The sequence below is a fragment of the Stomoxys calcitrans genome, chromosome 3, assembly GCF_963082655.1.
Source record: "Stomoxys calcitrans chromosome 3, idStoCalc2.1, whole genome shotgun sequence".
In the NCBI taxonomy this organism is placed as follows: Eukaryota; Metazoa; Arthropoda; class Insecta; order Diptera; family Muscidae; genus Stomoxys; species Stomoxys calcitrans.
Genome location: NC_081554.1, coordinates 173,334,915 through 173,362,785, shown reverse-complemented (window position 1 = coordinate 173,362,785; position 27,871 = coordinate 173,334,915). Strand labels below are relative to the sequence as shown.

The window sequence follows — 27,871 nt, the reverse complement described above, 5'->3', positions numbered from 1 at the left end:
CTGCAATTGAATGAAATTTCCGTGGACTGAATTGCTTCTAATTCAGGAAAATAAAATCTTCCTCTATTATAAAAAATTTACAACAAATTTAATTTTATTTATATATCCTTTTCTATATAATTACAAACTAAAGAAAAAAAACATATTCGTTAAAACATAGAAGACTCTCTCAGCTTAGAAGGTACACTTATCGAACAACACTCCTTAAATTAAACTAAAAAAAAAACTATTTGATAACATAAAATGGCAGAAACAATATGGCAGTGAACTATGCAGGACTTTAAGGCGTTTTGTAGGCAGAAAATTCCGAAATCCAATTCCGTTATCACTTGAAGCACACAGGGCCTACTTTAAAGCCAAATGCCTGATCTTCTTTGGCATAGTCCAGAGGCAGGAAGTCGTTGATGGGCAGATAATTGAGGCGTTTGGTGTTAATAACCAATATGGTGGATCCCGTCGAGTACATGTTCTGTGGGACAGAGAAAAACCAATCATCAATATCGAAAACTAAAAGGAAATCTTCTTTGTTTCTACTTACCGCACATTCATCCTTTAGCACCTCAGGCTTGACAGCAACGCCATCTTTTGTTATTTCCATTTCATTGTCACCCAAAAATGTCAAGGCCTTCTCATAGCTGTTCCTCGAGCGATCATACCAAGCCAATGAGTTGCGACAGTAGTAGGTGAAATTCTGTGTGGCCTCTTGTGAAGATAATTTCAAGAATGTCAACTGCACCCCACCCACACCGTCGTAGGTAATTTTTGAACCACCTTGCATTTTGGAGAACCATTGTTTTTCGCCTCCATACCTCCATGAAACCAGGGGCAACTCAGAGGTATGCACATCGGGATATATGCAAGTCTCCCCACTGTTGGTCATATTGCAATACACATGAATGGCATCATCGGGCATGCCGCCATTGGGATCTATCCAATACCAATCATCCTCAAACTGTGGATGGGCATAATGTAGATCGCGACATGTGCGCCCTGGATTGTCTTGGGTTCCGGTGGGTTTACGTATGCGATCCATATCCTGGCGCATTGTATAGATGGCATTGTACATGTCAATGATTTTATCCGACGCTTCTGGCAATTCCTGCTTGTTCTTCTTCTTCTTACGCTTAATCTTTTTGCGATCATCGTTGGACTTTTGACTCGTAGAAGATGACATCAGACCCATAAGGTCATTAAAATCATCCTCCTCATCGAAGGCAGCCATATCAACATCTCTGCGTCGCCTGGTATCTGCTTTAGTGGAGGAGTACTGCTGCATTTGGAACAGTAAATCGGGCGGTATCATGGGAGCTTCAGCTGGGGCACCAGGTGCACCGGGAGGACCTGGGGGACCTACTTCTCCCTTATTGCCAGCATGGCCTTCTACTCCCTTGGGACCGGTGGGGCCATGCATTCCTGGTAAGCCTGGAGGGCCATCATTTCCCTTTGCGCCCACAGGACCCAATGGGCCTGGATCGCCTTTGCGACCTTCAGGTCCCTGAGAACCCCGCGGTCCTTTATCTCCTTTTTCGCCTTGCTCACCTTTCATACCCACCATTCCCAACTCGCCACGATGACCCTTTGGTCCTCTTCTACCACGATCACCTTTGGGACCAATTGGTCCTGGCAAACCCATTTTTCCTTCTTTGCCTTCGACTCCTGCGGGGCCAGGTAAGCCAGTTTCTCCCACCGTGCCTGGGGGACCTCTTGGTCCGGTGGGGCCTTGTAGACCAGCAGGGCCTGGAGGTCCTGACATGCCTAAGGGGCCAATTAGGCCCAAATCGCCTTTTTCTCCTTTCTCTCCTTGTGGACCGGTTGGTCCCTGCATGCCTGCGGGTCCCTCAGGTCCTTGTTTTCCTGGTGGACCTGTCTCGCCAATTCTACCCTCGGGACCTTGATCACCGGGAGGTCCTTGTTCTCCAGGTTTTCCATCTTCACCTTCGGGGCCTACATCACCCTTAGGGCCAATAAGGCCAGGTTCTCCCCTAGCACCAGGAAAGCCTCTAGGGCCTATGTCTCCTTTGGGTCCTTCTAAACCCTGAATTCCCGGCTTGCCAGGAGCTCCTATTGGCCCAGATTTTCCTTCTTCACCTTTGGGTCCAAAAGAACCCTTTTCGCCTGGTTTGCCCACTGGTCCTACCGGACCGGGAGGACCTTGTGGCCCATCAGCTCCTGTTAAACCTGCTGGGCCTCGGGGGCCAGGTTTGCCTTGATGTCCATGGGCTCCTAGAAAAGTAAAAAATAAGAAGAAAATTTATCCTACATCCTTGTTTACTCACCTTTTGGTCCTCTTCTGCCTTGATCTCCAGGTGGACCAGGTGGTCCCACTGGTCCCATTAATCCATCATCACCGCGTTCTCCTTTGACACCAGCAGGACCAGGTAAGCCTTGCAGACCTGGTTTACCGGGGGCTCCTTGTATGCCCTGTTTACCATCTTCGCCTTTTATGCCTCTGTGACCTTGTTCGCCTGGAGGACCTTTTTCTCCTGGCGTACCAGGTGTTCCAGATTCTCCTCTGGGACCCTGGGGACCAGCTGAACCGGCAGGACCCTTTGAAGAATAGGATTGTCAATAAAAGGGGAAATTCCTGTACAAAAAATACCAACCTGTTCTCCTTGATTGCCTTTCAAACCTTTTTCACCTGGAATGCCTGCATCTCCCTTATCGCCATCTTCGCCAGGCGTACCCTGAGGACCTGGTGGTCCTGGCAATCCTCTCAGACCGGGTGTGCCATCTCTACCATGTGGTCCCATGGGACCTCTTTCGCCGATCTCACCCTTAGCACCTGGAGCTCCAGGATTGCCTGGTGGACCTGAATTTCCAGGTGGACCAGTCGGTCCCAATTGACCAGGGCTACCTGGCTGGCCTTTGTCACCTCTTATGCCGGGAGCACCCATAACGCCTTGTTCACCTTTTAAACCCGGTAGACCAGGTTGACCTTGATGTCCTCTCTCGCCAGGGAAACCTGGCAGACCAGTTGCACCTTGAGGTCCTTGATTGCCCATGGGACCGGGTGGACCTGGAGGTCCTTCTTTTCCCGACTCTCCAGGTAAGCCAGCCTCACCTGGTTGTCCAGGCAAACCAGGAATGCCAGGTTCACCTATGGGACCCATTTCGCCAGGAGCACCTCGGGGACCAATGACACCTGCTTCACCCATGGGGCCGGGTTTTCCAGGTTCACCCTAGGGGAAAGAAAGAAAAAATCACTTTCCATTATCTAAAGTAATTCCAAACTTACCGGTTGCCCTCTCTCGCCTGGAGGCCCTGCTGGACCTGGCTTTCCATCTGCACCGGGACTGCCAGGCATGCCTATAAAACCTCTGGGACCTTCTGCACCTTGAGGCCCATTTTCTCCTTGAGGCCCTGGAGGACCTGGTTGTCCCGAATCACCTTTGGGACCTGGATTTCCATCACTGCCTCTTCTTCCACGAGAGCCTCTAAAACCTCTAGGACCCATCTCTCCCCGCTCACCGCTGGGACCTTGCGGTCCTCGTTCTCCTTTCATGCCAGCTGGACCGGTTGTTCCTGTTGCTCCTTTATCACCTTTGTCCCCCGAAGGTCCTGGATATCCCTGGAAACCTTGTGGTCCTTGTTTGCCTTTTTCACCAGTGGGACCTGGAGGTCCAGTTTCACCTCTTGGTCCCTCAAAACCTTTGGGACCTTCTGGGCCCTCTGGACCGGGAGAACCAGCTGCTCCAGCCTGACCTCTCTCCCCAGGGGGACCCATATCACCCTTTTCACCATCCATGCCACGATCGCCAGCATCACCTTTATCACCTGTGGGTCCACGAGGGCCATCATCACCCTTGGTACCTCTTGAGCCAGGAAAACCTACTGGACCTTGTGCTCCCTGCATACCTTGATCTCCTTTTGGTCCTGTCAAACCAGGTGTGCCAGCCACACCTGGGGCTCCATCAGCTCCCGGCAGACCGGGTAGGCCGGGTTTTCCACTGGGCCCGGGAATACCCGAAGGACCAGTTTTGCCTTGTGGTCCTGGAGAACCAGGAGGGCCAGCAGGCCCTGGCTGTCCGGGAGAGCCTGGTTGACCAGTGGGACCTACATTTCCTTTGGGTCCATTTTGACCTTCATTGCCTTGAGGACCCGGATTGCCAGTGGGCCCGGGGAAGCCGCGGGGACCAGGAAAACCACGAGGGCCCTAACATCAAATAATTAGGCCATATATTCTGGAAATTTAAAGGCAATCACTTACCAATTCACCTGGTAAACCTGGCAGACCGGGAGGACCATCCTCACCTGGATGTCCCTCGACACCTTGCTGTCCTTTTTCGCCTCTCTGACCGGGAACACCACGATGACCTTTCTCTCCTGGTATTCCCATGGGGCCCATAGGTCCCACTTCTCCCTTGGATCCTTGTGAACCTTGCGGGCCACGTTCTCCATCGCGGCCAGAGCGACCCCTACGACCTTCTCTACCCTGGGGCCCAGTGGGACCACGCAGGCCTCTCAAACCCTGACGCAAATAAATATTCTAATTAAAATTAACCAATTTGATTGAAAGAGTTCCGAGAAGACTTACTGGTTCACCTGCATCACCGGGTTCGCCTTTTTGACCTTGGGGTCCGGTGAGACCAGGAGGCCCAGCAGTGCCAGTCAAACCCATGGGACCTTCAGGACCACGAAGAGCCATCTGAAATAGAAGTCCAAATTTTTCATCAACAAAAAATTTATATTCACCATAGTTAAACTCACCATATGTTGAGCTATCATTTGCCGTATGGCATCCGCCTGAGTATCTGGTCCCTTTTCATTACCTCCACCAGTGGAAGTCTACGGAAATACAACAAAAGCTTAGAGCTGGTAGAGATTAATACAAAGGTTGGGGGATAACTTACGGGTATAACAAAAACATGTCCGGGAGGTCCCTGTATACCATCTGTACCCGGTAAACCATCTCTACCAGGTTCTCCTTTAGCTCCCCTATCACCAGGAGGCCCTGGAACTCCTGTATAACCTCTAGGGCCTGGATAACAAGGCTGTCCTCCAGATTCTGTCATTGGCCTAGTTCCCACCGACGTTTCATTATCGCGGTTCACTTCTTCAGAGCCCTCTAAATCAATGTCAATGGATCCGGACAGATCGGGAGTGCTGCCTTCTTTCGAATTTTTTATCGTTTTGTTTTTCTTTTTCGGTTTCTTTGTTGTTGTTCCATCATTCGGGTATATTTGTTCTGCACCCAGTTCTTCGGAATGGATTTCTGGTTCCTTTTCAGAGCTGATCAGCTCGCTGGAATCGATTTGATTTTCCAAATCGATGTCTATCAATTCTCCATCGATATCAAGGCCAGAGGATGTTGCACCATTGCCAGTACCAGTACCAGAAATGTGGATACTGCCGCCGCCCATTGAACCAGAGGTATGTCTACCTCCCATACCCATGCCAGCGGAGGTTTGACCACCCCCCATGGAAATGTTTCCTCCTCCCATAATTTTGCCTCCCGAGATATGGCCTCCCTCAATGATAGTGGTACTTGTAATAGATCCTCCTCCTCCTCCAACAACCATAGTTCCGGAGCCATGACTTCCTCCAGAACTTCCAGAGCTGTGAATATCCACAGCACCACCAGATATGTGCATGTTACTACCACCTCTGCCGCCAGAAGTGTGAATGCTTCCACCACCCCTGCCACCAGAAGTGTGTATGCTTTCACCCATACTACCAGAAGTATGTATGCTTCCACCACCCATACCCCTGGAACTGTGAATGCTTCCACCACCCATGCCCCCGGCGGAACTGTGAAAACTTCCACCACTACTAGTGCTCGAAATCACAACACTTCCACCACTCGAACTTGAAGAGGTGGTAAAACCACCGCCGGAACTGGATACAGTCACACCACCTCCAGAAATCATACCACCATTGCCAAAATCGCCTAGGCCAAACTCATCAAAGTCATCGTAACAGTCGGGCATATATTTGGTACAAACTTCGTATCCTGCCGCCGGTGTATCCCAAATGGACATCATTTGAACATCGCCTTTAAAGAAACCATCATCGTTGCTCATCTGCACTCCGGTCAGTATCAAACCATTGGTTGCAATCGAACTTCCCAATGAACGTTCAACTCGTCGCGTCACCTGTTTCGAGCAATCCAAATTCAGAGTAGCCGATGTTCCCTTAACGCTCAAACCCAAACGATGCCATTTTTGATCGTTAATGCCAATGCCAAAATTAATTTCGTTATGTTGATTAAATCCAGCATCAATTTGTTCGTAGCTAAAGTGGATCTCGGGACCAATACTAAGGGAGAGAACCTCCTCGCTTTCATCGGAATAAATGGTAAATATGGGGGCCTTCGTTTGATTCGATCGTTCGTTACGTATTCCCAAGACTATGGAAAAATCGGTGGGAAACCCTTGGGGGAAAATGACCGAAGTTTGAACGGTCAGTATGGCATCTTTGGTAATCGCATAGGCAGGTGATTTATGCACCTGATAGGAATTCCTCTCATCGCCACACATACCCGATACAGCTTGAATGCCCGGCGGTAAATCGGGAAGTCCGAATTCCTTAATCAAATCGACATAGGATTCTGAAAAGAAAAAATGTGAGGGAAAATTTAGTTCAAATATTTTTTTGTTGAAAACGATAACTGGACTGGAAAACATTGTTAACAAAAATTTTACAAAATTTTTTACGCAAATTCCATATGAAAAAAAGTTAATAGAAGAAAATTTGAAAATATTTGGATTTTATAAAAAAATTAAATTGAAGAACAAATTAATTTCAACAAGATCCAAAATCGGTTTGTATGACAGCTATAGCAGATTATGTCCCGATTTGAATCATGCTTATCACAGTCGTTGTAGGTGATACCAAAACACTACGTGCAAAATTTCAGTTAAATCGGATGAGAATTGCGCCCTCTAGAGTCTCAAGAAGTCAAGACCCAAGATCGGTTTATATGGCAGCTATATCAAAACATGGACCGATTTGGCCCATTTACATTCCCAACCAACCTACACTAATAGAAAGTATTTGTACAAAATTTTAAGCAGCTAGTTTTACTCCTTCGAAAGTTAGCGTCCTTTCGACAGACAGACGGACGGACATGGCTAGATCGACTTAAAATGACATGACGATCAAGAGTATATATACTTTATGGGGTCTCCGACGCATATTTCGAGGTGTTACAAACAGAATGACGAAATAAGTATACCCCCACCCTATGGTAGAGGTTATAAAAACAATAAAACTCGAAAAATTTTGAGATTCTTAAATTTTGAAAATTTTTCCCAGAAAACTACCACCATAAAATATCTTTTAAAAAAATTCCATTTTGTTTCAATTATTAAGGAATTTAGACATAATTTTGAAAGCATTAGAAATATTAAAAATTTTTTTATTCCATTGCTACATCCACTAACATCTCGAGCTCATAAAAAGCTTTCTCTTCATTTGTGACGTCTGCAGCAAAGTGAATGCAACGTCAAGACAGATATAAAGACATTCATTTCCAAGAACAAGAACTGAATTGTTAAAGACTTTCTAATTGTCCTCGGTGTTTTTTTTCTACACATACCCCATTTTATGATTCTCCTTGGTCTCGTTGCAGAAATGGACTGCAGCATAAATGGTTGTTTGAATGAATGACGTAAACTAACAATTCCAATCAATTAGTTTACATAGTATTGACACCATAACATTACCAAGTAATATAATTTATTTCTTTTTAACAAATGATTTTAGGACACACATGTGAGGACTACTTTTTGAATTCTCTCAGAAACGACAACGTTTTCTGCAATATTTTATTTTATTGGGTTGCCCAAAAAGTAATTGCGGATTTTTTAAAAGAAAGTAAATGCATTTTTAATAAAACTTAGAATGAACTTTAATAAAATATCCTTTTTCACACTTTTTTTCTAAAGCAAGCTAAAAGTAACAGCTGATAACTGACAGAAGAAAGAATGCAATTACAGAGTCACATGCTGTGAAAAACTTTGTCAACGCCGACTATATGAAAAATCCGCAATTACTTTTTGGGCAACCCAATATATCATTTTGTGTTATGTTATTCAATTTGGATTTTATTATACCCTCCACCATAGGATGGGAATATACTAATATCGACATTCTGTTCCTAACACCTCGACATATTGATCTAGGACCCCATAAAGTATATATATTCTTGATAGTCCTGACATTCTGAGTCGAACTAGCCATATACGTCCGTCTGTCGAAATCACGAACGCGTAAAGCTAGCCGCTTAAAATTTTGCACAGATATTTACTATTGATGTAGGTCATTGCACATGGGCCATATCGGTTCAGATTTGGATATAGCTCCCATATAAACCGATCTCCCGTTTTGATTTCTTGAGCCCCTGGAAGTCCCAATTTTAATCGGATTTGGATGAAATTTTGCGCAAATTGTCCTGTTGTGATTTCCAACAAATGTGCGAAGTACGGTCTGAATCGGTCAATAACATAATATAGCTCCCATATAATCCGATCTCCCGATTTAAATTCTTGAGCCCCTGTAAGACTCAACTTTTGAGACTGGGAGTTGCACATGGGCCATATCGGTTTAGATTTGGATATAGCTCCCATATAAACCGATCTCCCGTTTTGATTTCTTGAGCCCCTGGAAGTCTCAATTTTAATCGGATTTGGATGAAATTTTGCGCAAAGTGTCCTGTTGTGATTTCCAACAAATGTGCGAAGTACGATCTGAATCAGTCAACAACCTAATATAGCTCTCATATAAACCGATCTCCCGATTTAAATTCTTGAGCCCCTGTAAGACTCAACTTTTGTCCGATTTGGCTGAAATTTTGCACATAGTATTATTTTACGAGTTCTAACAATTGTGTTAAGTACGGTCCAAATCGGAGGAGAACATGATATAGCTCCCATATAAACCGATCTCCCGATTTGACTTCTTGAACCCCTGGAAGCCTCAAATTTTGTCCGATTTGGCTGAAATTTTCCACATAGTGTTATGTTATGACTTCTAACAACTGCCCAAAGTACGGTTCAAATCGGTCTCTAACCTGATATAGCTCGCATATGAACCGATCCCCCGATTTGATTAATTGACCCCCTGGAAGCCTCAACCTTTGTCCGATTTGGCTGAAATTTTGCAAATAGTGTTCTGCTATGACTTTTAACAATTGTGCCAAGTACGGTTCGAATCGATCTATAACCTGATATAGCTCCCATATAAACCGATCTCCCGATTTGATTACTTGAGCCCCTGGAAGCCTCAACTTTTGTCCGATTTGGCTGAAATTTTGCATTTTGTGTTCTGTTAAACAATTGTGCCGAGTAAGGTCAAAATCGGAGGAGAACATGAGAACGAACACGGTTCGAATCGGTCTATAACCTGATATAGCTCCCATAGAAACTGATCTCCCGATTTGACTTCTTGAGCCCCTGGAAGACTCAGTTTTCATTCCATTTGGCTGAAATTTTGCATATAGTTTTTTGTTATGAGTTCCAACAACTGTGCTAAGTACGGTTTGAATCGGTCAAGAACATGATATCGCTCCCATATAAACCGAACTCCCCATTTGCCTTCTTGAACCCGCAATTTTTGTCCGATATGACTGAAATTTTGTCAAGTACGTTCCAAATCGGTCAAGAACTTAATGTAGCTCCCATGACAGCTTTCAAAAATTGAGATATTGCTTTGAAAATTGGTATAAATAAGGCGAAGGTTAAGTTCTTGAACGGTCCAAATCGGCCCACATTTGGATATAGCTGCTATATAGACCGATCAGCCATTAAATGGTCTGCAGCCCATAAAAGCTTTATGGGCTGCAGACGATTTCGCTAAAATTTTAAACAGTGAGTTGTTCTAAGCCTCCCGTTATCCGACCCAAATATGGTACAGATCACTCAATATTTAGATATAGCTGCTATATAGACCGATCTGCCGATAAAGGGTCTGAGTCCCACAAAAGCTTTAATTTAAACAGTGAGTTGTTTTAAGCCTACCAACATCCGATCGAAATATGGTTCAGGTCGGACTATATTTGGATGTAGCTGCCATATAGACCGATCGCCGATAAAGGGTCTGAAGCCCATAAAAGCTTTATTTAATAACCGATTTCAGGGAGTTGTTTTAGGCCTCCCGACATCTGGCCCAAATATGGTTTAGATCGGACTATATTTAGATATAGTTTCCTTGTAGACCGATTTGCCGATAAAGGGCCTGAAGCCCACAAAAGCTTTCTTTATCACTCGTGGGTATAGTACAGTTATAATCAACAAGTAAAAGCGTGCTAAGTTCGACCGGGCCGAATCTTGGGAACCCACCACCATGGATTCTGCTACAAATGTATACAAAAAAAGTAAAAAGGCGTTAAGTTCGACCGGGCCGAACTTTGGATACCCGCCTCCTCGGGTATATATGTAAACCACCTTTCATCTAAATCCGGTGAAAATTGCATTCCTTATGTCCAATAGCAATTATATCCACAATCGGTTCCAACCAAATTTTGTTTGGACTCCGAAAGGGGAAATTGTGGTCCTATTTATACCCTACACCACCACTGTGGTACAGGGTATTATTAATTTGTGCATTTGTTTGCAACGCTAAGAAGGAAAAGAGCTAGACCCGTTGATAAGTGCAGCCATCGACTTCGAATCATTTCCTGAATCGATTTAGCTATGTCCATCAGTATGTCCATGTATTCTTGTGATCAAGGTACAGGTCGCATTTATTGTCCGATTGTCATGAAATTTTGCACATGTCACTTCTTTGGCTCAAGGACAAACGCTATTGATTTTGAAAAAATCGGTTCACACTTTGGTATAGCTTATATATATATCTTTCATCCGATATGTGCAAAGTTTCATAAAAATCGGCACAGATTTAGATCCAACTCCCATATGTATATCTTACATCCGATATAGACTTTAAGCCTGTGGGAGCCACTTTGGTTCGATCTTTACAAAATTTTGCATGGGTCGTTTTATCTGACGTCCCAAGACGTGCGCAAAATTTCATTAAAATCAGACCTGATTCAGATATAGCTCATATATATATTTCATCCGATATTGACTTTTCAGGCAGTAGAAGCCACAATTTCATCAGATCTCTACAATATTGGGCGTAAGGTTTTATTTTTGTCATCCCAGTATGTGTTTAAAATTTCAAATATTGCTCCCATATATATCTTTTATCCGATATGGATTTTGAGGCTGTAGAAATCCACAATTTTTATCGTATCGTAAGAAAATCTTACAAGGTTCTATTCCATATTTCAATAGCTGTGCAAAAATGAAGTCTGACCCATTACGTATCATGACGTTCTCCCCTTGGAAACGACCAGTGGGACAAAGATTTTACAGAGCAAATTGAAGGCTCCACGTTTTGCACGTTGAATGAGAGGATACCCCCACTAGGATTGCGAGGACCACCTCCCCATAATACTCAGCATCGGCCGACCACCACTACTACTACCAAATTTCACATGAACATTCCATGAAGGAACGGGGCATACTTTTGCCTTATCAATGAGTGCAGTCTGATTAAAGTTTGAGCTCAATTATAAGAGACCTCCGTTTTTATATGCCGATTCCGAACGGCGTGCCGTAAGCAACTCTGCTTGGTAGAGAAATTTTAACATGGCAGGATACCTCACAAATGTATCCAGCATTAGTAAGGGGATAACCACCGCTGAAATTGTTTTAATTTTCACGCCGGGATTTAAACATGGCAGGATACCTCACAAATGTATCCAGCATTAGTAAGGGGATAACCACCGCTGAAATTGTTTTAATTTTCACGCCGGGATTTAAACCCAGACGTTCGGAGTTACTAGCGGACATGCTAACCTCTGCGCCACGGTGGTCTCCAATCGGCTTCCCGACTTCATAACCGAGCACCGAACGTTTATATTTCAGAATAATCCGATTGGGTCGGCTTCAGAGAATATACCAACCGCCGTTTCAGTAAACTGACACCCCCCTCAAATGTGCAGGCAGTGGTGCTCGCACACGAGCGTGATGGGATTCGTTGTTGTACGGGCCCTACTAGCCGCCGAATCCGCGAGTTGAATCTGGAAATAAAGGGGGTAGTCAACAAACATAAGTGGAATTTGTGGCTGGAACACTTGGAGCAATGTAACTTAGGTACCGGTTTAGGCAAGCTAGTAGACCCAGCTTGCCTAAACCGGTAAGCAATCTCGAACCCCGGTAGACGGGATGACAGGACCTCGGTCACTTTTGGCGATGTAACCGTGACTGATCCGAAGAGATGCGCCAGGCTATTCAACGGTCAATTTATTGGCATCCCGATAGTAACAGGGCTAGGAGGAGAGCCATTCGTCTTAACCGTGGTTTCCGAGCCGATGGGGCCAAATCATCCAAGGAATCTCTACGCAGAGATTCCTTGGATGGATAAGGAATCAGTATGCTGCGTCGAAAAGGACGGTGAGTTGAAGGCTGCTGTATCGTATTGAAGTCTTCTCGGCTGGTCGTGTGAGTGTTAGGGGTGGAAGTTCTTATTGATTTGGATGTTTTTCGCACAATGCCTTTGCTATTCCTTATGAATAGCAGAATGTTTACCGTATTTTGTGAATGTTTCGGTGACATGTTTCCTGTTATGGCTCAGTCTTGGGCGAAGTCATTTTGGATTATGTCACCTGATTTCTGATGATCCTGTATGTGGAGTTGCTACAGGATGGTGCTTGCATCATCCCACTAGGTGGCCAGTCCCGATCTGTTTGGAGTCCAACTGGAAGTAGTTGGGCTACATGGTCGAAACAGAGTCTTTAATCTGGTAGCACGGGAGTCCGGAGCCCATGGAACTTCGGTTCCAGCCTGACTATAGTGAGGCTCCAGTTGAGAGCAACATGGTGGCTGTGGTTTCGACCTAAAATTGCAGAAAGGGCATTTCAATGCTCGGAGTGATGTTGCATGTAATCATCCGGGTGCCGTGACCCATAGATTGGAAGGAGTTTTAGGTTGTGCTCCGCTCCTAACCAAGGGGGAGATCACGTCCAATCAATGTGGGATTGAATTGGTCCTCATGCTGGCTTTGGTCATGCATGGTCATATTTGCCCGGGGTTAAGAAATCCGCAGGATTAAGCCAACGCGGCGGGAGCCTTCATAAAACATCATTAAACGGGGCAATTCTTATCCGATTTCGATGAAATTTTGTATGTTTTTTGCTATAATATTCAACAAATGTGCTAAGTAATGTCTAAATCGGTTCATACCTGGTATCTATTAAATAAAAATGAAATTGTTGCGCTTTGCTTGTTTGTTCATTCGTTTTATACTCACTAGCATAAGATAGGGGGTATATTAATTTAGTTATTCAGTTTTCAACACATCGAAATATCCATTTCCGACTCTGCAAAGTATTGGTTTGCCCAAAAAGTAATTGCGGATTTTTTAAAAGAAAGTAAATGCATTTTTAATAAATCTTAGAATTAACTTTAATCAAATATACTTTTTTTACACTTTTTTTCTAAAGCAAGCTAAAAGTAACAGCTTATAACTGACAGAAGAAAGAATGCAATTACAGAGTCACAAGCTGTGAAAAAAAATTGTCAACGCCGACTATATGAAAAATCCGCAATTACTTTTTGGGCAACCCATATATATTTCAAATCGTCATAAAATTGTGGCGGACCAAAAACGCCAGATCTCGGAGATGGGTGCACCGATTTAAGCAAACTTGTGTCTGCCGTCTTATAATAATCCAGAAACACAAAATTGGTATACAACTTTGGGGCCAAATGACCTGTGGAGCGCCCCACCCAAAAGTAATCCAAACGAACATTCTACCAATTGAGAAAATATAAGTATCAAATGAAAGGTTTTTAAGAATAAAGTACAACTCAAACACTCAAATAAAAGGTCTTTAACAGTATAGTAATTATTTATTATTATCATTTGGGTCCAAGTGTTGGGAGGACCGACCCCCTCCTCTTAATAAAATGAACACCAAACTGTCATGTTGACGTAACGAGACTATATTTTACTCAAAGGAAAGAACAAGTGTCAGAAGGCCACCCACAAAAAAAGGGAAATTAAACAAGAACAAGAAAAAGCGTACTAAGTTCGGCCGGACCGAATCTTATATACCCTCCACCATGGATCGCATTTGTCGAGTTCTTTTACCGGCATCTCTTCTTAGGCAAAAAAGGATATAAGAAAAGATTTGCTCTGCTATTAGAGCGATATCAAGATATGGTCCGGTTCGGTATCAAGATATGGTCCGGTTCGGGTTATATGGCAGCTATATCAGGTTATGGACCGATTTGAACCATATTTGGCACAGTTGTTGGATATCGAAACAAAACACGTTTCATTCCAATCGGATAAGAATTGCGCCCTCTAGAGGCTCAAGAAGTCAAGACCCAAGATCGGTTTATATGGCAGCTATATCAAAACATGGACCGATATGGTCTATTTACAATCCCAACCGACCTACACTAATAAGAAGTGTTTGTGCAAAATTCCAAGCGGCTAGTTTTACTTCTTCGAAAGTTAGCGTGCTTTCGACAGACAGACGGACGGACATCGACATAAATATTTCGAGTAGTTACAACAGAATGACGAAATTAGTATACCCCCATCCTATGGTGGAGGGTATAAAAACAAAACGCATGATGGTCATTCGGGACAGAGTTCGACACACTCTGCAGTAGAGTACAATTTTTGAACTCAAATTTTGGGGTGACACAAGAAGGATCTGCTGATTTTTGAAAATGTTGTATCCCATGCGGTAGCTTTGTAATATGATTTTGAAAGTAGATTACCAATACAATAAACAAATAAATTAGAGTGGATCTGAAATGAGCCCATGGCCCTGAATTTTTTGATCGTTACCCACAAAATGTTGAAAGAAAAATACATTTTCAAAAAATCATTTTAGGGTGTAGCGAAGCGGCCCGTGCAAGTTAGTAGCTCATATAAACCGATCTAGGATCTTGACTTCTTGAGCCTCTAGAGGGCGCCATTATTATCCGATTTGGATGAAATTTTGCCCGATAGTCGATTTAAGGTCTTCGGCTCACTAAAGCCACACTTATTAGCGGATTTCGCTGAAATTTGGAACAGTAGACTGTGTTTGGCTCTATATTTAGATAAAGATGTCACATATAGAACGATCTCACGACTTAAGGTCTTGGCCCCATAATAGGCGTATTTTTGTCGGATTTCGCTTAAATTGGGAGCAGTGAGTTGTGTTAGGCCCATCGACATTCCAGTTCAATACAGCCCGGGTCGGTCTACATTTGGACATAGCTGCGATATAGACCGATCTTTCTATTAATGGTTTTGGGCCCATAAAAGGTGAATTTATTAAGCGATTAGCACAATGAGCTATGTTTAGCCCATCGATATTCGCACCGAGTATGTGCAAGAACGGTCTAAATTTGGATATAGCTGCCATATAGTCCGATATCGCGATTTGAGGTCTTGGGCCTATAAAAGGCACATTAATTGTCTCATTTAGCTGAAATTAAGTATAGCTGCCATATAGACAGATGACAGACACAATGAATTGCGCTAGGCCTCTCGATATTCGAGAAGGAGCATGGTAAGATCGGGATATATGTAGATATAAAGGGTGATTTTTTTGAGGTTAGGATTTTCATGCATTAGTATTTGACAGATCACGTGGGATTTCAGACATGGTGTCAAAGAGAAAGATGCTCAGTATGCTTTGACATTTCATCATGAATAGACTTACTAACGAGCAACGCTTGCAAATCATTGAATTTTATTACCAAAATCAGTGTTCGGTTCGAAATGTGTTTAAATTTTGACAAATTTTGTTCAGCGATGAGGCTCATTTCTGGTTGAATGGCTACGTAAATAAGCAAAATTGCCGCATTTGGAGTGAAGAGCAACCAGAAGCCGTTCAAGAACTGCCCATGCATCCCGAAAAATGCACTGTTTGGTGTGGTTTGTACGCTGGTGGAATCTTTGGACCGTATTTTTTCAAAGATGCTGTTGGACGCAACGTTACGGTGAATGAACACATTTCGAACCGAACACTGATTTTGGTAATAAAATTCAATGATTTGCAAGCGTTGCTCGTTAGTAAGTCTATTCATGATAAAATGTCAAAGCATACTGAGCATCTTTCTCTTTGACACCATGTCTGAAATCCCACGTGATCTGTCAAATACTAATGCATGAAAATCCAAACCTCAAAAAAATCACCCTTTAGCTGTAATATATGCCGATCTTCCCATTTAAGGTCTAAAGCGCGTTCAAGGTGCCACATATATACACATCTCCCGATTTAAGTTCTTGAGCCCATAAAACCAGCGTTTATTACCCAATTGCTTTCTAAGGAATCTATTGGGATGCCCAAAAAGTAATTGCGGATTTTTCATATAGTCGGCATTGACAAATTTTTTCACAGCTTGTGACTTTGTAATTGCATTCTTTCTTCTGTCAGTTATCAGCCGTTACTTTTAGATTGTAAAAAAAGTATATTTGATTAAAGTTCATTCTAAGTTATATTAAAAATGCATTTACTTTTATTTAAAAAATCCGCAATTACTTTTTGGGCAACCCAATAGATTCCTTAGAAAGCACTACATCCAACTTTGGACGACGTGGCGGCAAGGATTATCGTTAACCGATCGCCATAAAATTTCGTATTTTGTTTATTGAAATCAAAAAAAAAAAAATAGAGGGTATGGGTTCCAAAAAAAAAAGTTTTGTTTTTTGGGTGGTGGGTATCGAAAAGTTCGGCCCGGCCGAACTTGATGCATTTTTATTGTTTTTATACCTACCACCGAAGATTGGGCGTATATTCATTTTGTCATTCCGTTTGCAACATATCGAATTATACATTTCCGACCCTACAAAGTATATATATTTCGGATAAGTAAAATTCTACGACGATTTAACAATGTCCGTGTGTCTGTCCATCTTTCCGTCTGTCCGTCCGTCTGTTGTAATCACTCTACAGCCTTCAAAGATTTAAGATATTCAGCTGAAATTTGGCACAAATTCGTCTTTTTGATGCACGCAGGTTAAGTTCTTGAACTGGACAAATCGGACCATATTTGGATATAGCTGCTATATAGACCGATCTGACGGTTAAGGGTCTAATGCCCATAAATGCTTTACTTTTTATCCGATTTCTCTGAAATTTTGACAGTGAGTAGCCTGCCGACATCTGACACAAACAGGGTCCAGATCGGACTATATTTAGATATAGCTGCCATATAGACCGATCTGCCGATAAAAGCCCATAAAAGCATTTTTTTTTGATCCGATTTCGCTGAAATCTGAAATAGTGAGTAGCTTTAGACCTACCAACATTGGATTCAAATATGGTTCAGATCGGACTATATTTAGATATAGCTGCCATATAGACCGATCTGCTGATAAAGGGTCTAAAGCCCATAAAAGCATTTTTTTTTGATCCGATTTCGCTGAAATCTGAAATAGTGAGTAGCTTTAGACCTACCAACATTGGATTCAAATATGGTCTAGATCGGACCATATTTAGATATAGCGCCATATAGACCGATCTGACGATAAAGGGTCTAAAGCCCATAAAAGCATTATTTTTTATCCGATTTCGCTAAAATTTTAAACAGTAGGTAGCTTTAGACCTCCCAACATAGGACCTAAATATGGTTCAGATCGGACTATATTTAGATATAGCTGCCATATAGACCGATCTGCTGATAAAGGGTCTGAAGCCCATAAAAGCTTTACTTTTTACCCGATTTCACTGAAATTTGAAACAGTGAGAAGCTTTAGACCTCCCAACACATGATTCAAATATGGTTCAGACTGGACTTTATTTAGATATAGCTGCTATATAGACCGATCTCCAAATAAAGGGTCCGAAGCCCATAAAAGCATTAATTTTCAACCGACTTCGCTGAATTTTGAAACAATGAGTAGCTTTAGGCCTCCCAATAAAGGATCCAAATATGGTTCAGATCAGACTGAATTTAAATATAACTGCCATATACACCGATCTCCTGATAAAGGGTCTGAAGCCCATAAAAGCTTTATTTTTTATTCGATTTCGCTGAAATTTGAAAAAGTAAGTAGTTTTAGACCACCCGCCCTCTGACCCAAATATGGTCAAGATCGGACTGTATTTAGATATAGCTGTCATATATACCGATATGCCGATTAAGGGTCTGAAGCTCATAAAAGTTTTATTTATTAACCGATTTTGTTGAAATTGACTTATATTTATTAGACCACTCAATGTCCGTGGCGAATTTGGGTGCATTAGTTATCCAATTTTCACCGGATTGTGACGAAAGTGGATTTTCATACATACCCGAGGTAGTGGGTTCGGCCCGGCCTAACTTAATGCCTTTTTACTTGTTTTTTTTTCTATTTAACTCTTTTCTTATTTTAGTTTTCTTATATGACAACTTATAATGGAAATGCATTTAATTTTTCACTTTTCCAAATACTCCAGAGATACAACAACATTTCGTGTCAGAGTTATTTTTCGCAAACCCCCTGACATTCTAGAAGCAATGCACTTCAATTTGATTTTCGTTTGACCCTTATAACTATCACAAGCCTTTTATGTGTCCATGTATGAAAATATTGAAAGAGTCTCCGCATTTGCTGACCTCCTTTTTTATTTGCTCGCCATACTATTTTGAGGAAATCGGAAACATGAATATGAATACTTTTTATGTTAAGTTTTTTTTTTTTTAATTTTTATTAACGATCGCTTTTTGATCTATTGAATGTTAGTGCTCATATGATGCAATAAATTGCTTACTTTGTTGTTATTTTGCTAACGAGACGAGTGTCATCTATTCCTGGACACAGTGTTTTGTGCAACTCCTAAGGGGAGTTGGCTTATGTAAAGGCTATCTCAAAAGGGGGACTTATTCAAAGTCATTTTCAGTTCATATAGCCTATTTCGAGCCTTAAATTGTCTTTGGATAAAAAACTGATCCATATCCATTTTTAGCATAATTGCTCCAAATTTAAAGACTAATGGAGGGACATTACAAGATCGTCTTACAACTTTTAAAAGAAGTCTTAAAAGGCTAAAAAAAATACCAAATGAAAGAAACATACCTTTCACTAATGCTGACCCTACGTAGAGTGTGGATTCTCTGGATTATTTCATGTTCTAAAAAACACCACAGTGCACATGGGCTTCTTTACTGTAGCGCCGCCAGCCCATCAACAATGTCATCTGCACATTCGGTTGGCCAGTCCGCAGCCAATTTTGTTATATTTGTTGTTGTGACTGCAACAGTCGTTATGCGTCCATTTGAATGCCATTTGACTTGATTTTAATAAATTCTCATATATTTAAATATGCCGCACTCGTCTCCAATGCTGTAACATCAAATAATGACAACGACGACAAAGAGGACCACAACAACATCAACATCATTTGCAAAATTGCATTGTAGGGATATTAGGGTGTGTCGTTAATGTGAAATGGAACACCAGTATATACATAAATATGTATGTTTGGGCTCCCATTAATCGAACATGTTTTGGTAATTAAGTCCATTCAGCTTCGTTTGCCATCATCACAATCTTCGTTAATTGTAAGCGACAGCCAGCCAGTGGGCCCAACAAATGCCAAAGGAGCCCAATAGACTGAGTGCGACACTTTGGACGACCAAGATACCATCATCAATGGCCAACTTTGTACAAAGCGAATCAATGACATGTTCATTGTTATTGGCACAAGTGTATGGCAGAGGAACAATGAAATTCTTAGACTTACAAATGCTTTGAGTAACATAGAAAAACTAGCATTAAAAATTATGTTTAAAACTTAAAATTTAGAAATAAAAGTTCTTTAAGTTAGGCTGTTTCGAATCTAAACAAGTAAAGTAAAGTAATGTTAAGTTGGACCGGGGCGTATCTTATATACCCTCCACCATGGGCGGTATATGTTCTTGGAATGCAAATTGCAAATTTTGCCCATGAACATTCCACTAAGGAACAGGGGCAAACTTTTCGCATATCAATGTTTGCAGTCCGATTCAAGTTTTTAAGCTCAATGATAAGGGGCCTCATTTTTATAGCCGAGTGCGAACGGCGTGCCGCTGTGCAACACCTCTTTTGGAGAGAAGTTTTACATGGCATAGTACCTCACAAATGTTGCCAGCATTAGGAGGGGAAAACCACCGCTGAAAATTTTTCTGATGATCTCGCCAGGATTCAATCCCAGGCGTTTAGCGTCATAGGCGGACATGCTAACCTCTGCGCTACGATGGCCTCTTGGAATGACTTTTGCAAATATATAAGAGCTCCATCAAGTTATGGGCCGAACTTATCATGACTGTTAGAAGCAGTTCTGCCTGATCCTTTTCGCAAAAAATTGTCAATATTGAGAAAAAACAAGAGAAACATAGATTCTGAAACTAAGTCACAGATTGAAAAAAACAACCAAGTAAAAAGGCGTTAAGTTCGGCCGGGCCGAACTTTGGATACCCACAACCTCAGGTATAAATCTAAACCACTTTTCGTCAAAATCCGGCGGAAAATCCATACCTCATTCCCCATAGCAGCTATATCGAAATATGATCCGATTTGGACCACATACTTATCTGAATTGCGTATAACAAACTATTGGTCTTTTAAGTAGCTATATCTAAAAATAAACCGACAATATACGACGCATATGTCGAAAAGCCTAACATAAATCACTGTGTCATAATTCAGTGGAATCGGATTACAAATGCGCCTTTTTATGGGGCCAAGACTTTAAATCGAGACGTCGGTCCAAATGGCAGCTATATCTAAATCTGGACCGATTTGGGCCAAGTTTCAGAAAAATTTCGAAGGGCCTAACACAACTCACTGTCCCAAATTTCGGCGAAATTGGACAATAAATGCGCTTGTTATGGCCCCCGATCGAGAGATCGGTCTATATGGCAGCAATATCCAAATATGAACCGATCTGAGCCAAAATGAAGAAGATTGTCGAAGGCCTAAACTTAACTCACTGTCCCAAATTTCGGCGACATCGGACAATAAATGCGCCTTTTATGGGTCCAAGACCTTAAATCAAGAAATCGGTCTATATGGCAGCTATATTCAAATCTGAACCTATCTGGGCCAAATTAAAGAAGAACGTCGAAGGGCCTAACAGAACTCATTGTCCCAAATTTCGGCGACATCGGACAATAAATGCTCTTTTTATGGGCCCAAAACCTTTCATTGAGAGATCGGTCTATATGGCAGCTATATCCAACTCTGGACCGATCTGTGCCAAATTGAAGAAGGATGTCGAAGGACCTATCAGAACTAACTGTCCCAGAAGAAGGATGTCGAAGGACCTAACAAAACTCACTGTCCCAAATTTCGGCGACTTCGGAGAATACTTGCGCCTTTTATGGGCCCAAACCCTTAAATCGAGAGATCGGTCTATATGGCAGATATATCCAAATCAGGACCAATCTAAGACAAATTGAAGAAAGATATCGAAAGGCCTAACACAACTCACTGTCCCAAATTTTGGGAAGATCGGACAATATATGCGCCTTTTATGGGCCCAAACCCTTACATCGAGAGATCGGTCTATATGGTAGATATATCCAAATCAGGACCAATCTGAGGCCAATTGAAGAAAGATATCGAAATTCCTAACACAACTCACTGTCCCAAATTTCAGCAAAATCGGATAATAAATGTGGTTTTTATGGACCTAAGACCCCAAATCGTTGGATCAGTCTATATGGCAGCTATATTCAAATCTGGACCGATCTGAGCCAAATTGAAGAAAGATGTCGTGGGGCCTAACAAAACTCACTGTCAAAAATTTCAGCAAAATCGGATAATAAATGTGACTTTTATTGGCCTAAAACCCGTATTCGGCGGATCGGTCTATATAGGGGCTATATCAAGATATGGTCCGATATAGCTCATCTTCGAACTTAACCTGCTTACGGACAAAAAAAAGGAATCTGCGCTAAGTTTTAGCTCGATATCTCTATTTTTAAAGACTTTAGCGTGATTTCAACAGACAGAGGGACGGACAAGGCTACATCGTCTTAGGTTTTTACGCTTATTAAGAATATATATACTTTATAGGGTCGAAAATGGATATTTCGATGTGTTACAAACGGAATGACAAAATAAATATACCCCCCTCCTTCGGTGGTGGGTATAACAAGAGAAACATAGATTCTGAAACTAAGTCACAGATTAAAGAAACAAGTAAAAGCGTGCTAAGTTCGGTCGGGCCGAATCTCATATACCCTCCACCATTGATCGCATTTATCGAGTGCTTTCCCGGTATCTCTTTTTAGATAAACAAAGGATTAAAGAAAAGAATTGCTATACTAATTAAATTGAGTGTTGGCGACCATAGTGGAAGTCTATGTGTAAAATTTCACCGAAATCGAATAAGAATTGGGCCTTTTAGGGGCTCAACAAGTAAAATAGGGAGATCGGTTTATAGGGGAGCTGTATCAGGCTGAAGACCGATTCAGACCATATTTGACACGTATATTGGAGGTCATGGGAGAAGCATTTGTACAAAATTTCAGCCAAATCGGATAATAATTACGCCCTCTTGCGGCTCAAGCAGTCAAGATCCCAGATAGGTTTATATGGCAGCTATATCAGGTTATGGACCGATTTGAACCATATTTGGATCAGTTGTAAGAAGTCATAACAAAACACCTCATGCAAAATTTCCAACCCATGGTGGTGGGTTCCCGATCTGGAGATCGGTTTATGTGGGAGCTATATCGATCTATATTAAAGACTTCTAAGAGCTCAAGAAGTCAAATCGGGAGATCGGTTTTTATGGGAGCTATATCCAAATTTCAACCGATATGGCCCATTTGTACTTCCCAACGACCTACAATAATAATAGGTATCCGTGCAACATTTCAAGCGGCAAATTCTACGCTTTCGACCGCTATCGTGATTTTGACAGACGGACGGACGGACATGGCTAAATCGACTCAGAACGTCGAGACGATCAAGAATATATATACATTACGGGATCTTAGACAATTATTTCGAGGTGTTACAAACGAAAAGACTAGATAAGTATATCCCCATCCCATAGTTATGGGTATAAAAATCGATAAAAAATTTGAAAAAATCTTGGATCTTTGATTCTTGACCAACTAGCTGGTGCAATTCTTGTCCGATTGGGCTGCAATTTTGCATAAGGTATTTTGTAACAACTGTGTTAAGTATGGTTTAAATCGGTCCATAACCAGATATAGCCACTAGAGGGCGCAATCTTTATCGGATTTGGTTGAAATTTTGTACAACGGCTTCTACTATTGCCTTCAATACACGTGTCAAATATGGTCTGAATCGATCTATAGCGTGATACAGCTCCCATATAAACCGATCTCCCGATTATGCTTCTTGAACCCCTACAAGGCGCAAATTTTATCGGAGTGGACTGAGACATTACCCAATGGTCTTCAACATTCAATTCATTTATGGTTCGTATCGGATTATAACTTAATAAAGCTCCAATATCATAACAATTAATATCCATTATTCTTTGTTTGTGTATGTAGATATACCCCGCAAAGAATCGGTCCATGTTTTGACCCCGTGGTGAAAAAGGGTACTACATTTTTTGATATCTGTAGGGGGGGGGGGGGGGGGCAGACCCTCCCCCTTACCCAAATTTTCAGAAAAGCCAGATCTCGGAGATGGGTGGTGCGAAATTTTGTGTGCTCTCATAAGCACCCTAAAAATAAAAATTTGGTATCCAAGTTTCGGATGGGGTACCCAGGGGGGCTGCCCCACCCTAAAACCTACCAAACATATATTTAGACCAATCACAACAATATGGGACTCAAATGAAAGTTATTTAGGATAAGAAAACGTATATGATAGCCAATTGTCGGACCAAGTGCTAGGAGGACCACCCCAAGCCCCAAAACACCGCTAAATCAGACATATTTACCGACCATGGCAATATGGGACTCAAATGAAAGGCATTTGCGAGTAGAATACGAATCTGATAACCAAATGTGGGACCACGTTTTTGGGGGTCCACCCCTATCCCAAAACACCCCCCAAGCAGGACTTATTTACTGACCATGGGAATATGGGGCTTAAATAAAAGGTATATGAATGTAGAATACGAATCTGATATTCAAATATGGGACCAAGTGTTTGGGGGGCCGCCTCTCACCAATAACATCCCCCAAAGGGGACAAATTTACGACCATAGCAATATGGGGCTCAAATGAAAGATATTTGAGAGTAGAGCACGAATCTGATATCAATATTCGGGAAAAGTGTCTATGGGGCCACCCCACCCCCACAACACGACCAAAATAGGAAATATTTGCTGACTAATGCAATATGAGGCTCAAATAAGAGGGTTTTTAGAGTAAAACACGAATCCGATATATATTTTCAAGACCAACTCACTGAGTGGCCGCCCATCCCCCAAAACACCCCCCAAGCCGGTCATGTTTGCCGACTATAGAGATATGGGGCTCAAGTTAAAGGTATTTTGGGAGTAGACCACGTATCTGATATTAACATTAGGGACCAAATGTCTAGGGAACGTCCCACCACCATAACAACCTCCAAATAGGACGTACAATATTTGCTCACCAAGAGAATTTGGGTCTTTAAGAGAGTGGAACTAAATATTTATAGTTTTTAGGGCCAATACCCCAAACCGGACATATTTGCTGACTTTTGCAATAAGGAGTTTAAATGAGATTAGAAAACGAATTTGATATACAATTTTGAGGGCAATGGCAATATGGGATTCAAAATAAATGATATATAGTTATATGAGAATAGAGCACGTTGCTAATATATTTTCCGGGCTTAGTGTTTAGGCGACCACCCCAATCCCCAAAGCACCCCTAAATCGGGCATATTTACCGACCATGTCAATGTGGAGCTTAAATGAAAGGTATTGAGGGGTAGAGCTAGAATTAATAGCCACTTTCGGGACCGATTCTCGGGGGGTCTCTTTGGGAGTAGAATACGAATATGATATCCAAATGTAGGACCATGTATTTAGGGCATCATCCCTTTCCCAAAACACCCACCAAAGGGTAAACATTTTTCGACCATGCCAATATGTGGCTCAAATGAAAGGTATTTGAGATTAGAAAACTAATTTGATAACCTATTTTGGGGCCATGTGTTTGGGCGACGCCTCATCGTGTGAACTCCCCTAAACCAATGGTAATATGGAGTTTAAATAAATGGTATTTGAGAGAAGAGCACGATGCTGATATTTTTTCAGGGCCAAGTGCCTGGGGGACGACCTTACCCCCGAAAATACCACTAAAACAGACATCATGGGAATATCGGGCTGAAATAAAGTTTTTTAAGAATGGAGTACACGCTCTATCCAAACTTAAATTGGTAGACCAACAAAGATCATATGAGATTATAAAGGCACTTTATTATTGGGTTGCCCAAAAGTAGTTGCGGATTTTTCATATAGTCGGCGTTGACAAATTTTTTCACAGCTTGTGACTCTGTAATTGCATTCTTTCTTCTGTAATTACTTTTTGGGCAATCCAATATTAATCTGTTAGTCAAGCGATATACTTTTTCATAGAATGGTATTTCACTAAAAGCTCTTTAGTTGTCGAAAATAAATATTCCAAGGAAACTTTTGTTCCATATAAAGTAAAAGAAGGCGCAGCAGAGCGGGCCCTGTCCAGCTAGTTGTTGATAAAAGCAGATCGCCATTTTTACCCTTTCCTGTAGTTTATAAATATTTGGGAATTAAAAACAAAATCTCACCTGCTTTAGTTATCCGAACAGTTGCAATAGCCAAGATGAGTAGAAGAAACGTTCCATGATGTTGAAACATTTGTGAAAAATATTTCCAATTATTGTTGAGTATTCGAAATGGTGGCAAAAATTTGCCTCCTGCCATTGCGGTTGCAGCAATTAATCATATACAGACGCGCACACACACATACACACACGCAAAAGAGTAAACAAGGAATTGATTTTGTCAATTGTTTGCAATTAAAAATTAAATTAAAATTTATTGCAAAAATAGTTTTCAATTAAAACAGCATAGTGGCAAGGAAAAAACTGAAAAAAAAAATAAAGGAAGACATGAAAAGTGATTGGTAAAACATTTCCTAGTATGTGTTCTTTTTTTTTTGACCAAGGCATTTCAATTGATGGGAATTCCATAAATGGCCTTTGAACTTTTCTTTTGGTTACAAATTTAAATCACATGCAAGCACGTCATTATTAAGACGCCTGCCTTATCACAAATGACCCAGTGGCGAAAATCTACGTTAACGACAACAAATCATATTCACCATAGCACAGACAGAACACACTCTGTAGTGAATTTCGTAAACATTTGAGGTCTGTTACACTCGTTATCAAAAATTCACTAGGCATGAATAGATTTGCCGAAGAGTGGATACACCGACTGACAGGCCGGCCGGTTATTGGTCTCATTATCAGCTGTTTTATTTCCGTAATTTCACATCAAATTTTTATTTTTGTGCAACAACAACAAAAATAGTTTTATGATCCAAAACCGGGAAGCCAAATTTTGATTTCATTTCTTTATTCTTTCTTTGGATTTTACTCTTTATATGAATAGAGAGAGGGGTGATAACATTTTGAACTTTGTCATGTGAAATAGTGCAGCATTATCACTTTAAATTCGGTAGTAGAAAAATGTATGAATGAAGCGATCGAAATGAAGGAATTTTTTTAAGATTTTTTTTACAAAAAATTATTTTAACTTATTTTATATCATTTTAACATACATATATAACTAGGCCTTTAAATATGTTTTCACAATAATTTTTTTTGGTTTTTAAATTTTCCTTTAAAAAAAAAAAGGTTTTTTCTTACTACACAAATTTTTAAAATTTTTTACATATGATTTTTTTATAAATTTTTACAAAATTTCTCTCACTATTAAGTTTTTACAAAGAAAATCTTTTAATATTTTCTTATTTTTTAATATTTCTCATATTCCAAAAAGAATTTTGTATTGCTGACATCACTTCCGGTTAGGCAAATTTCGCCCTATTCACATTATTTTCTCTGAATTTTCATAGGGTTTCATTTGTTTTTCACTTATTATTAATAATTTTTTTAAAATTTTCTAAAATTTGTATATTTTGATAGGTTTTATACAAATTTTCTTCAGATTCTTTTCATAAAGCACACTTTTCTTTTCCAAAGATATTTTCTCTCATTATCTCTTTCTCACTTTTTCTTGAACGTTTCCAGAGCACTTTCTGAATTTTCGAACCGTCACCAACCGCCGCCAAACAGGAACTGAAACTTTTGATTCACAACGATCTTCCAAATCACTTGGTGAATTTAAGTGTTCACATACGGCATTCAGTTTGTTATCTGGGAACAGTTTGGTTCATCGTTAGCAAAAGCTAAGATTTTAATTAGAACCAGAGAGACTAAGACAACAAGAGAATAGTTTTAAAAGAATGCAGGAAGAAAAGTTTTTCTTTTATAAAGCAAACAAAATGCAGTTAAAAATTATTAAACAAAAAAATCTAAATGAATTAAAAAAAAATATTACAAGCAATGAAAAAAAATAAGATAAAAAAAAATAAAATAAAATAAAAAAATAAGGAAAAATAAAAAAGATAAAATCAAATAGAATAAAATAAAATAAAATAAAATAAAATAAAATAAAATAAAATAAAATAAAATAAAATAAAATAAAATAAAATAAAATAAAATAAAATAAAATAAAATAAAATAATATAAAATAAAATGAAATAATATAAAATAAAATAAAATAAAATAAAATAATATAAAATAAAATGAAATAATATAAAATAAAATAACATCAAATAAAGAAAAATAAAATAAAATAATATAAAATAAAATGAAATAATATAAAATAAAATAAAATAAAATAAAATAAAATAAAATAAAATAAAATAATATAAAATAAAATAAAATAAAATAAAATAACATCAAATAAAGAAAAATAAAA

At 40.5% G+C, this 27,871-nt stretch overlaps 1 protein-coding gene across 2 annotated transcripts; it reads right to left on the bottom strand.

Annotated features, from left to right (window-relative positions):
- Nucleotides 1-66: 66 nt before the first annotated feature.
- LOC106083047 (collagen alpha-1(V) chain) lies at nt 67-27,164 on the bottom strand. 2 transcript variants are annotated; one of them, XM_013245864.2, is made up of 11 exons: nt 27,119-27,164; nt 25,669-25,968; nt 4,851-6,547; nt 4,708-4,785; nt 4,535-4,645; nt 4,208-4,468; nt 3,236-4,153; nt 2,604-3,179; nt 2,277-2,547; nt 539-2,223; nt 67-469 (listed from the first exon to the last, which is right to left on the bottom strand). In XM_013245864.2, the coding sequence occupies exons 2-11, from the start codon at nt 25,802-25,804 to the stop codon at nt 326-328; spliced, it is 5,877 nt and encodes a 1,958-aa protein (XP_013101318.2). In that variant the 5' UTR covers nt 25,805-25,968; nt 27,119-27,164; the 3' UTR covers nt 67-325. The 2 variants fall into 2 exon arrangements, with proteins under 2 accessions (XP_013101318.2, XP_059221192.1); XM_059365209.1 differs by lacking the exon at nt 27,119-27,164 and adding an exon at nt 27,076-27,092.
- Nucleotides 27,165-27,871: the final 707 nt, after the last annotated feature.

Coding starts and splice junctions, on each gene's coding strand:
- LOC106083047 (XM_013245864.2), bottom strand. CDS start 25,804: ATGGCAGGAGGCAAATTTTTGCCACCATTTCGAATACTCAACAATAAT. Junction 4,469..4,534: donor CCGGTGATGCAGGTGAACCA/GTAAGTCTTCTC, acceptor TATTTGCGTCAG/GGTTTGAGAGGCCTGCGTGG. Junction 2,224..2,276: donor AGGCAGAAGAGGACCAAAAG/GTGAGTAAACAA, acceptor TTACTTTTCTAG/GAGCCCATGGACATCAAGGC.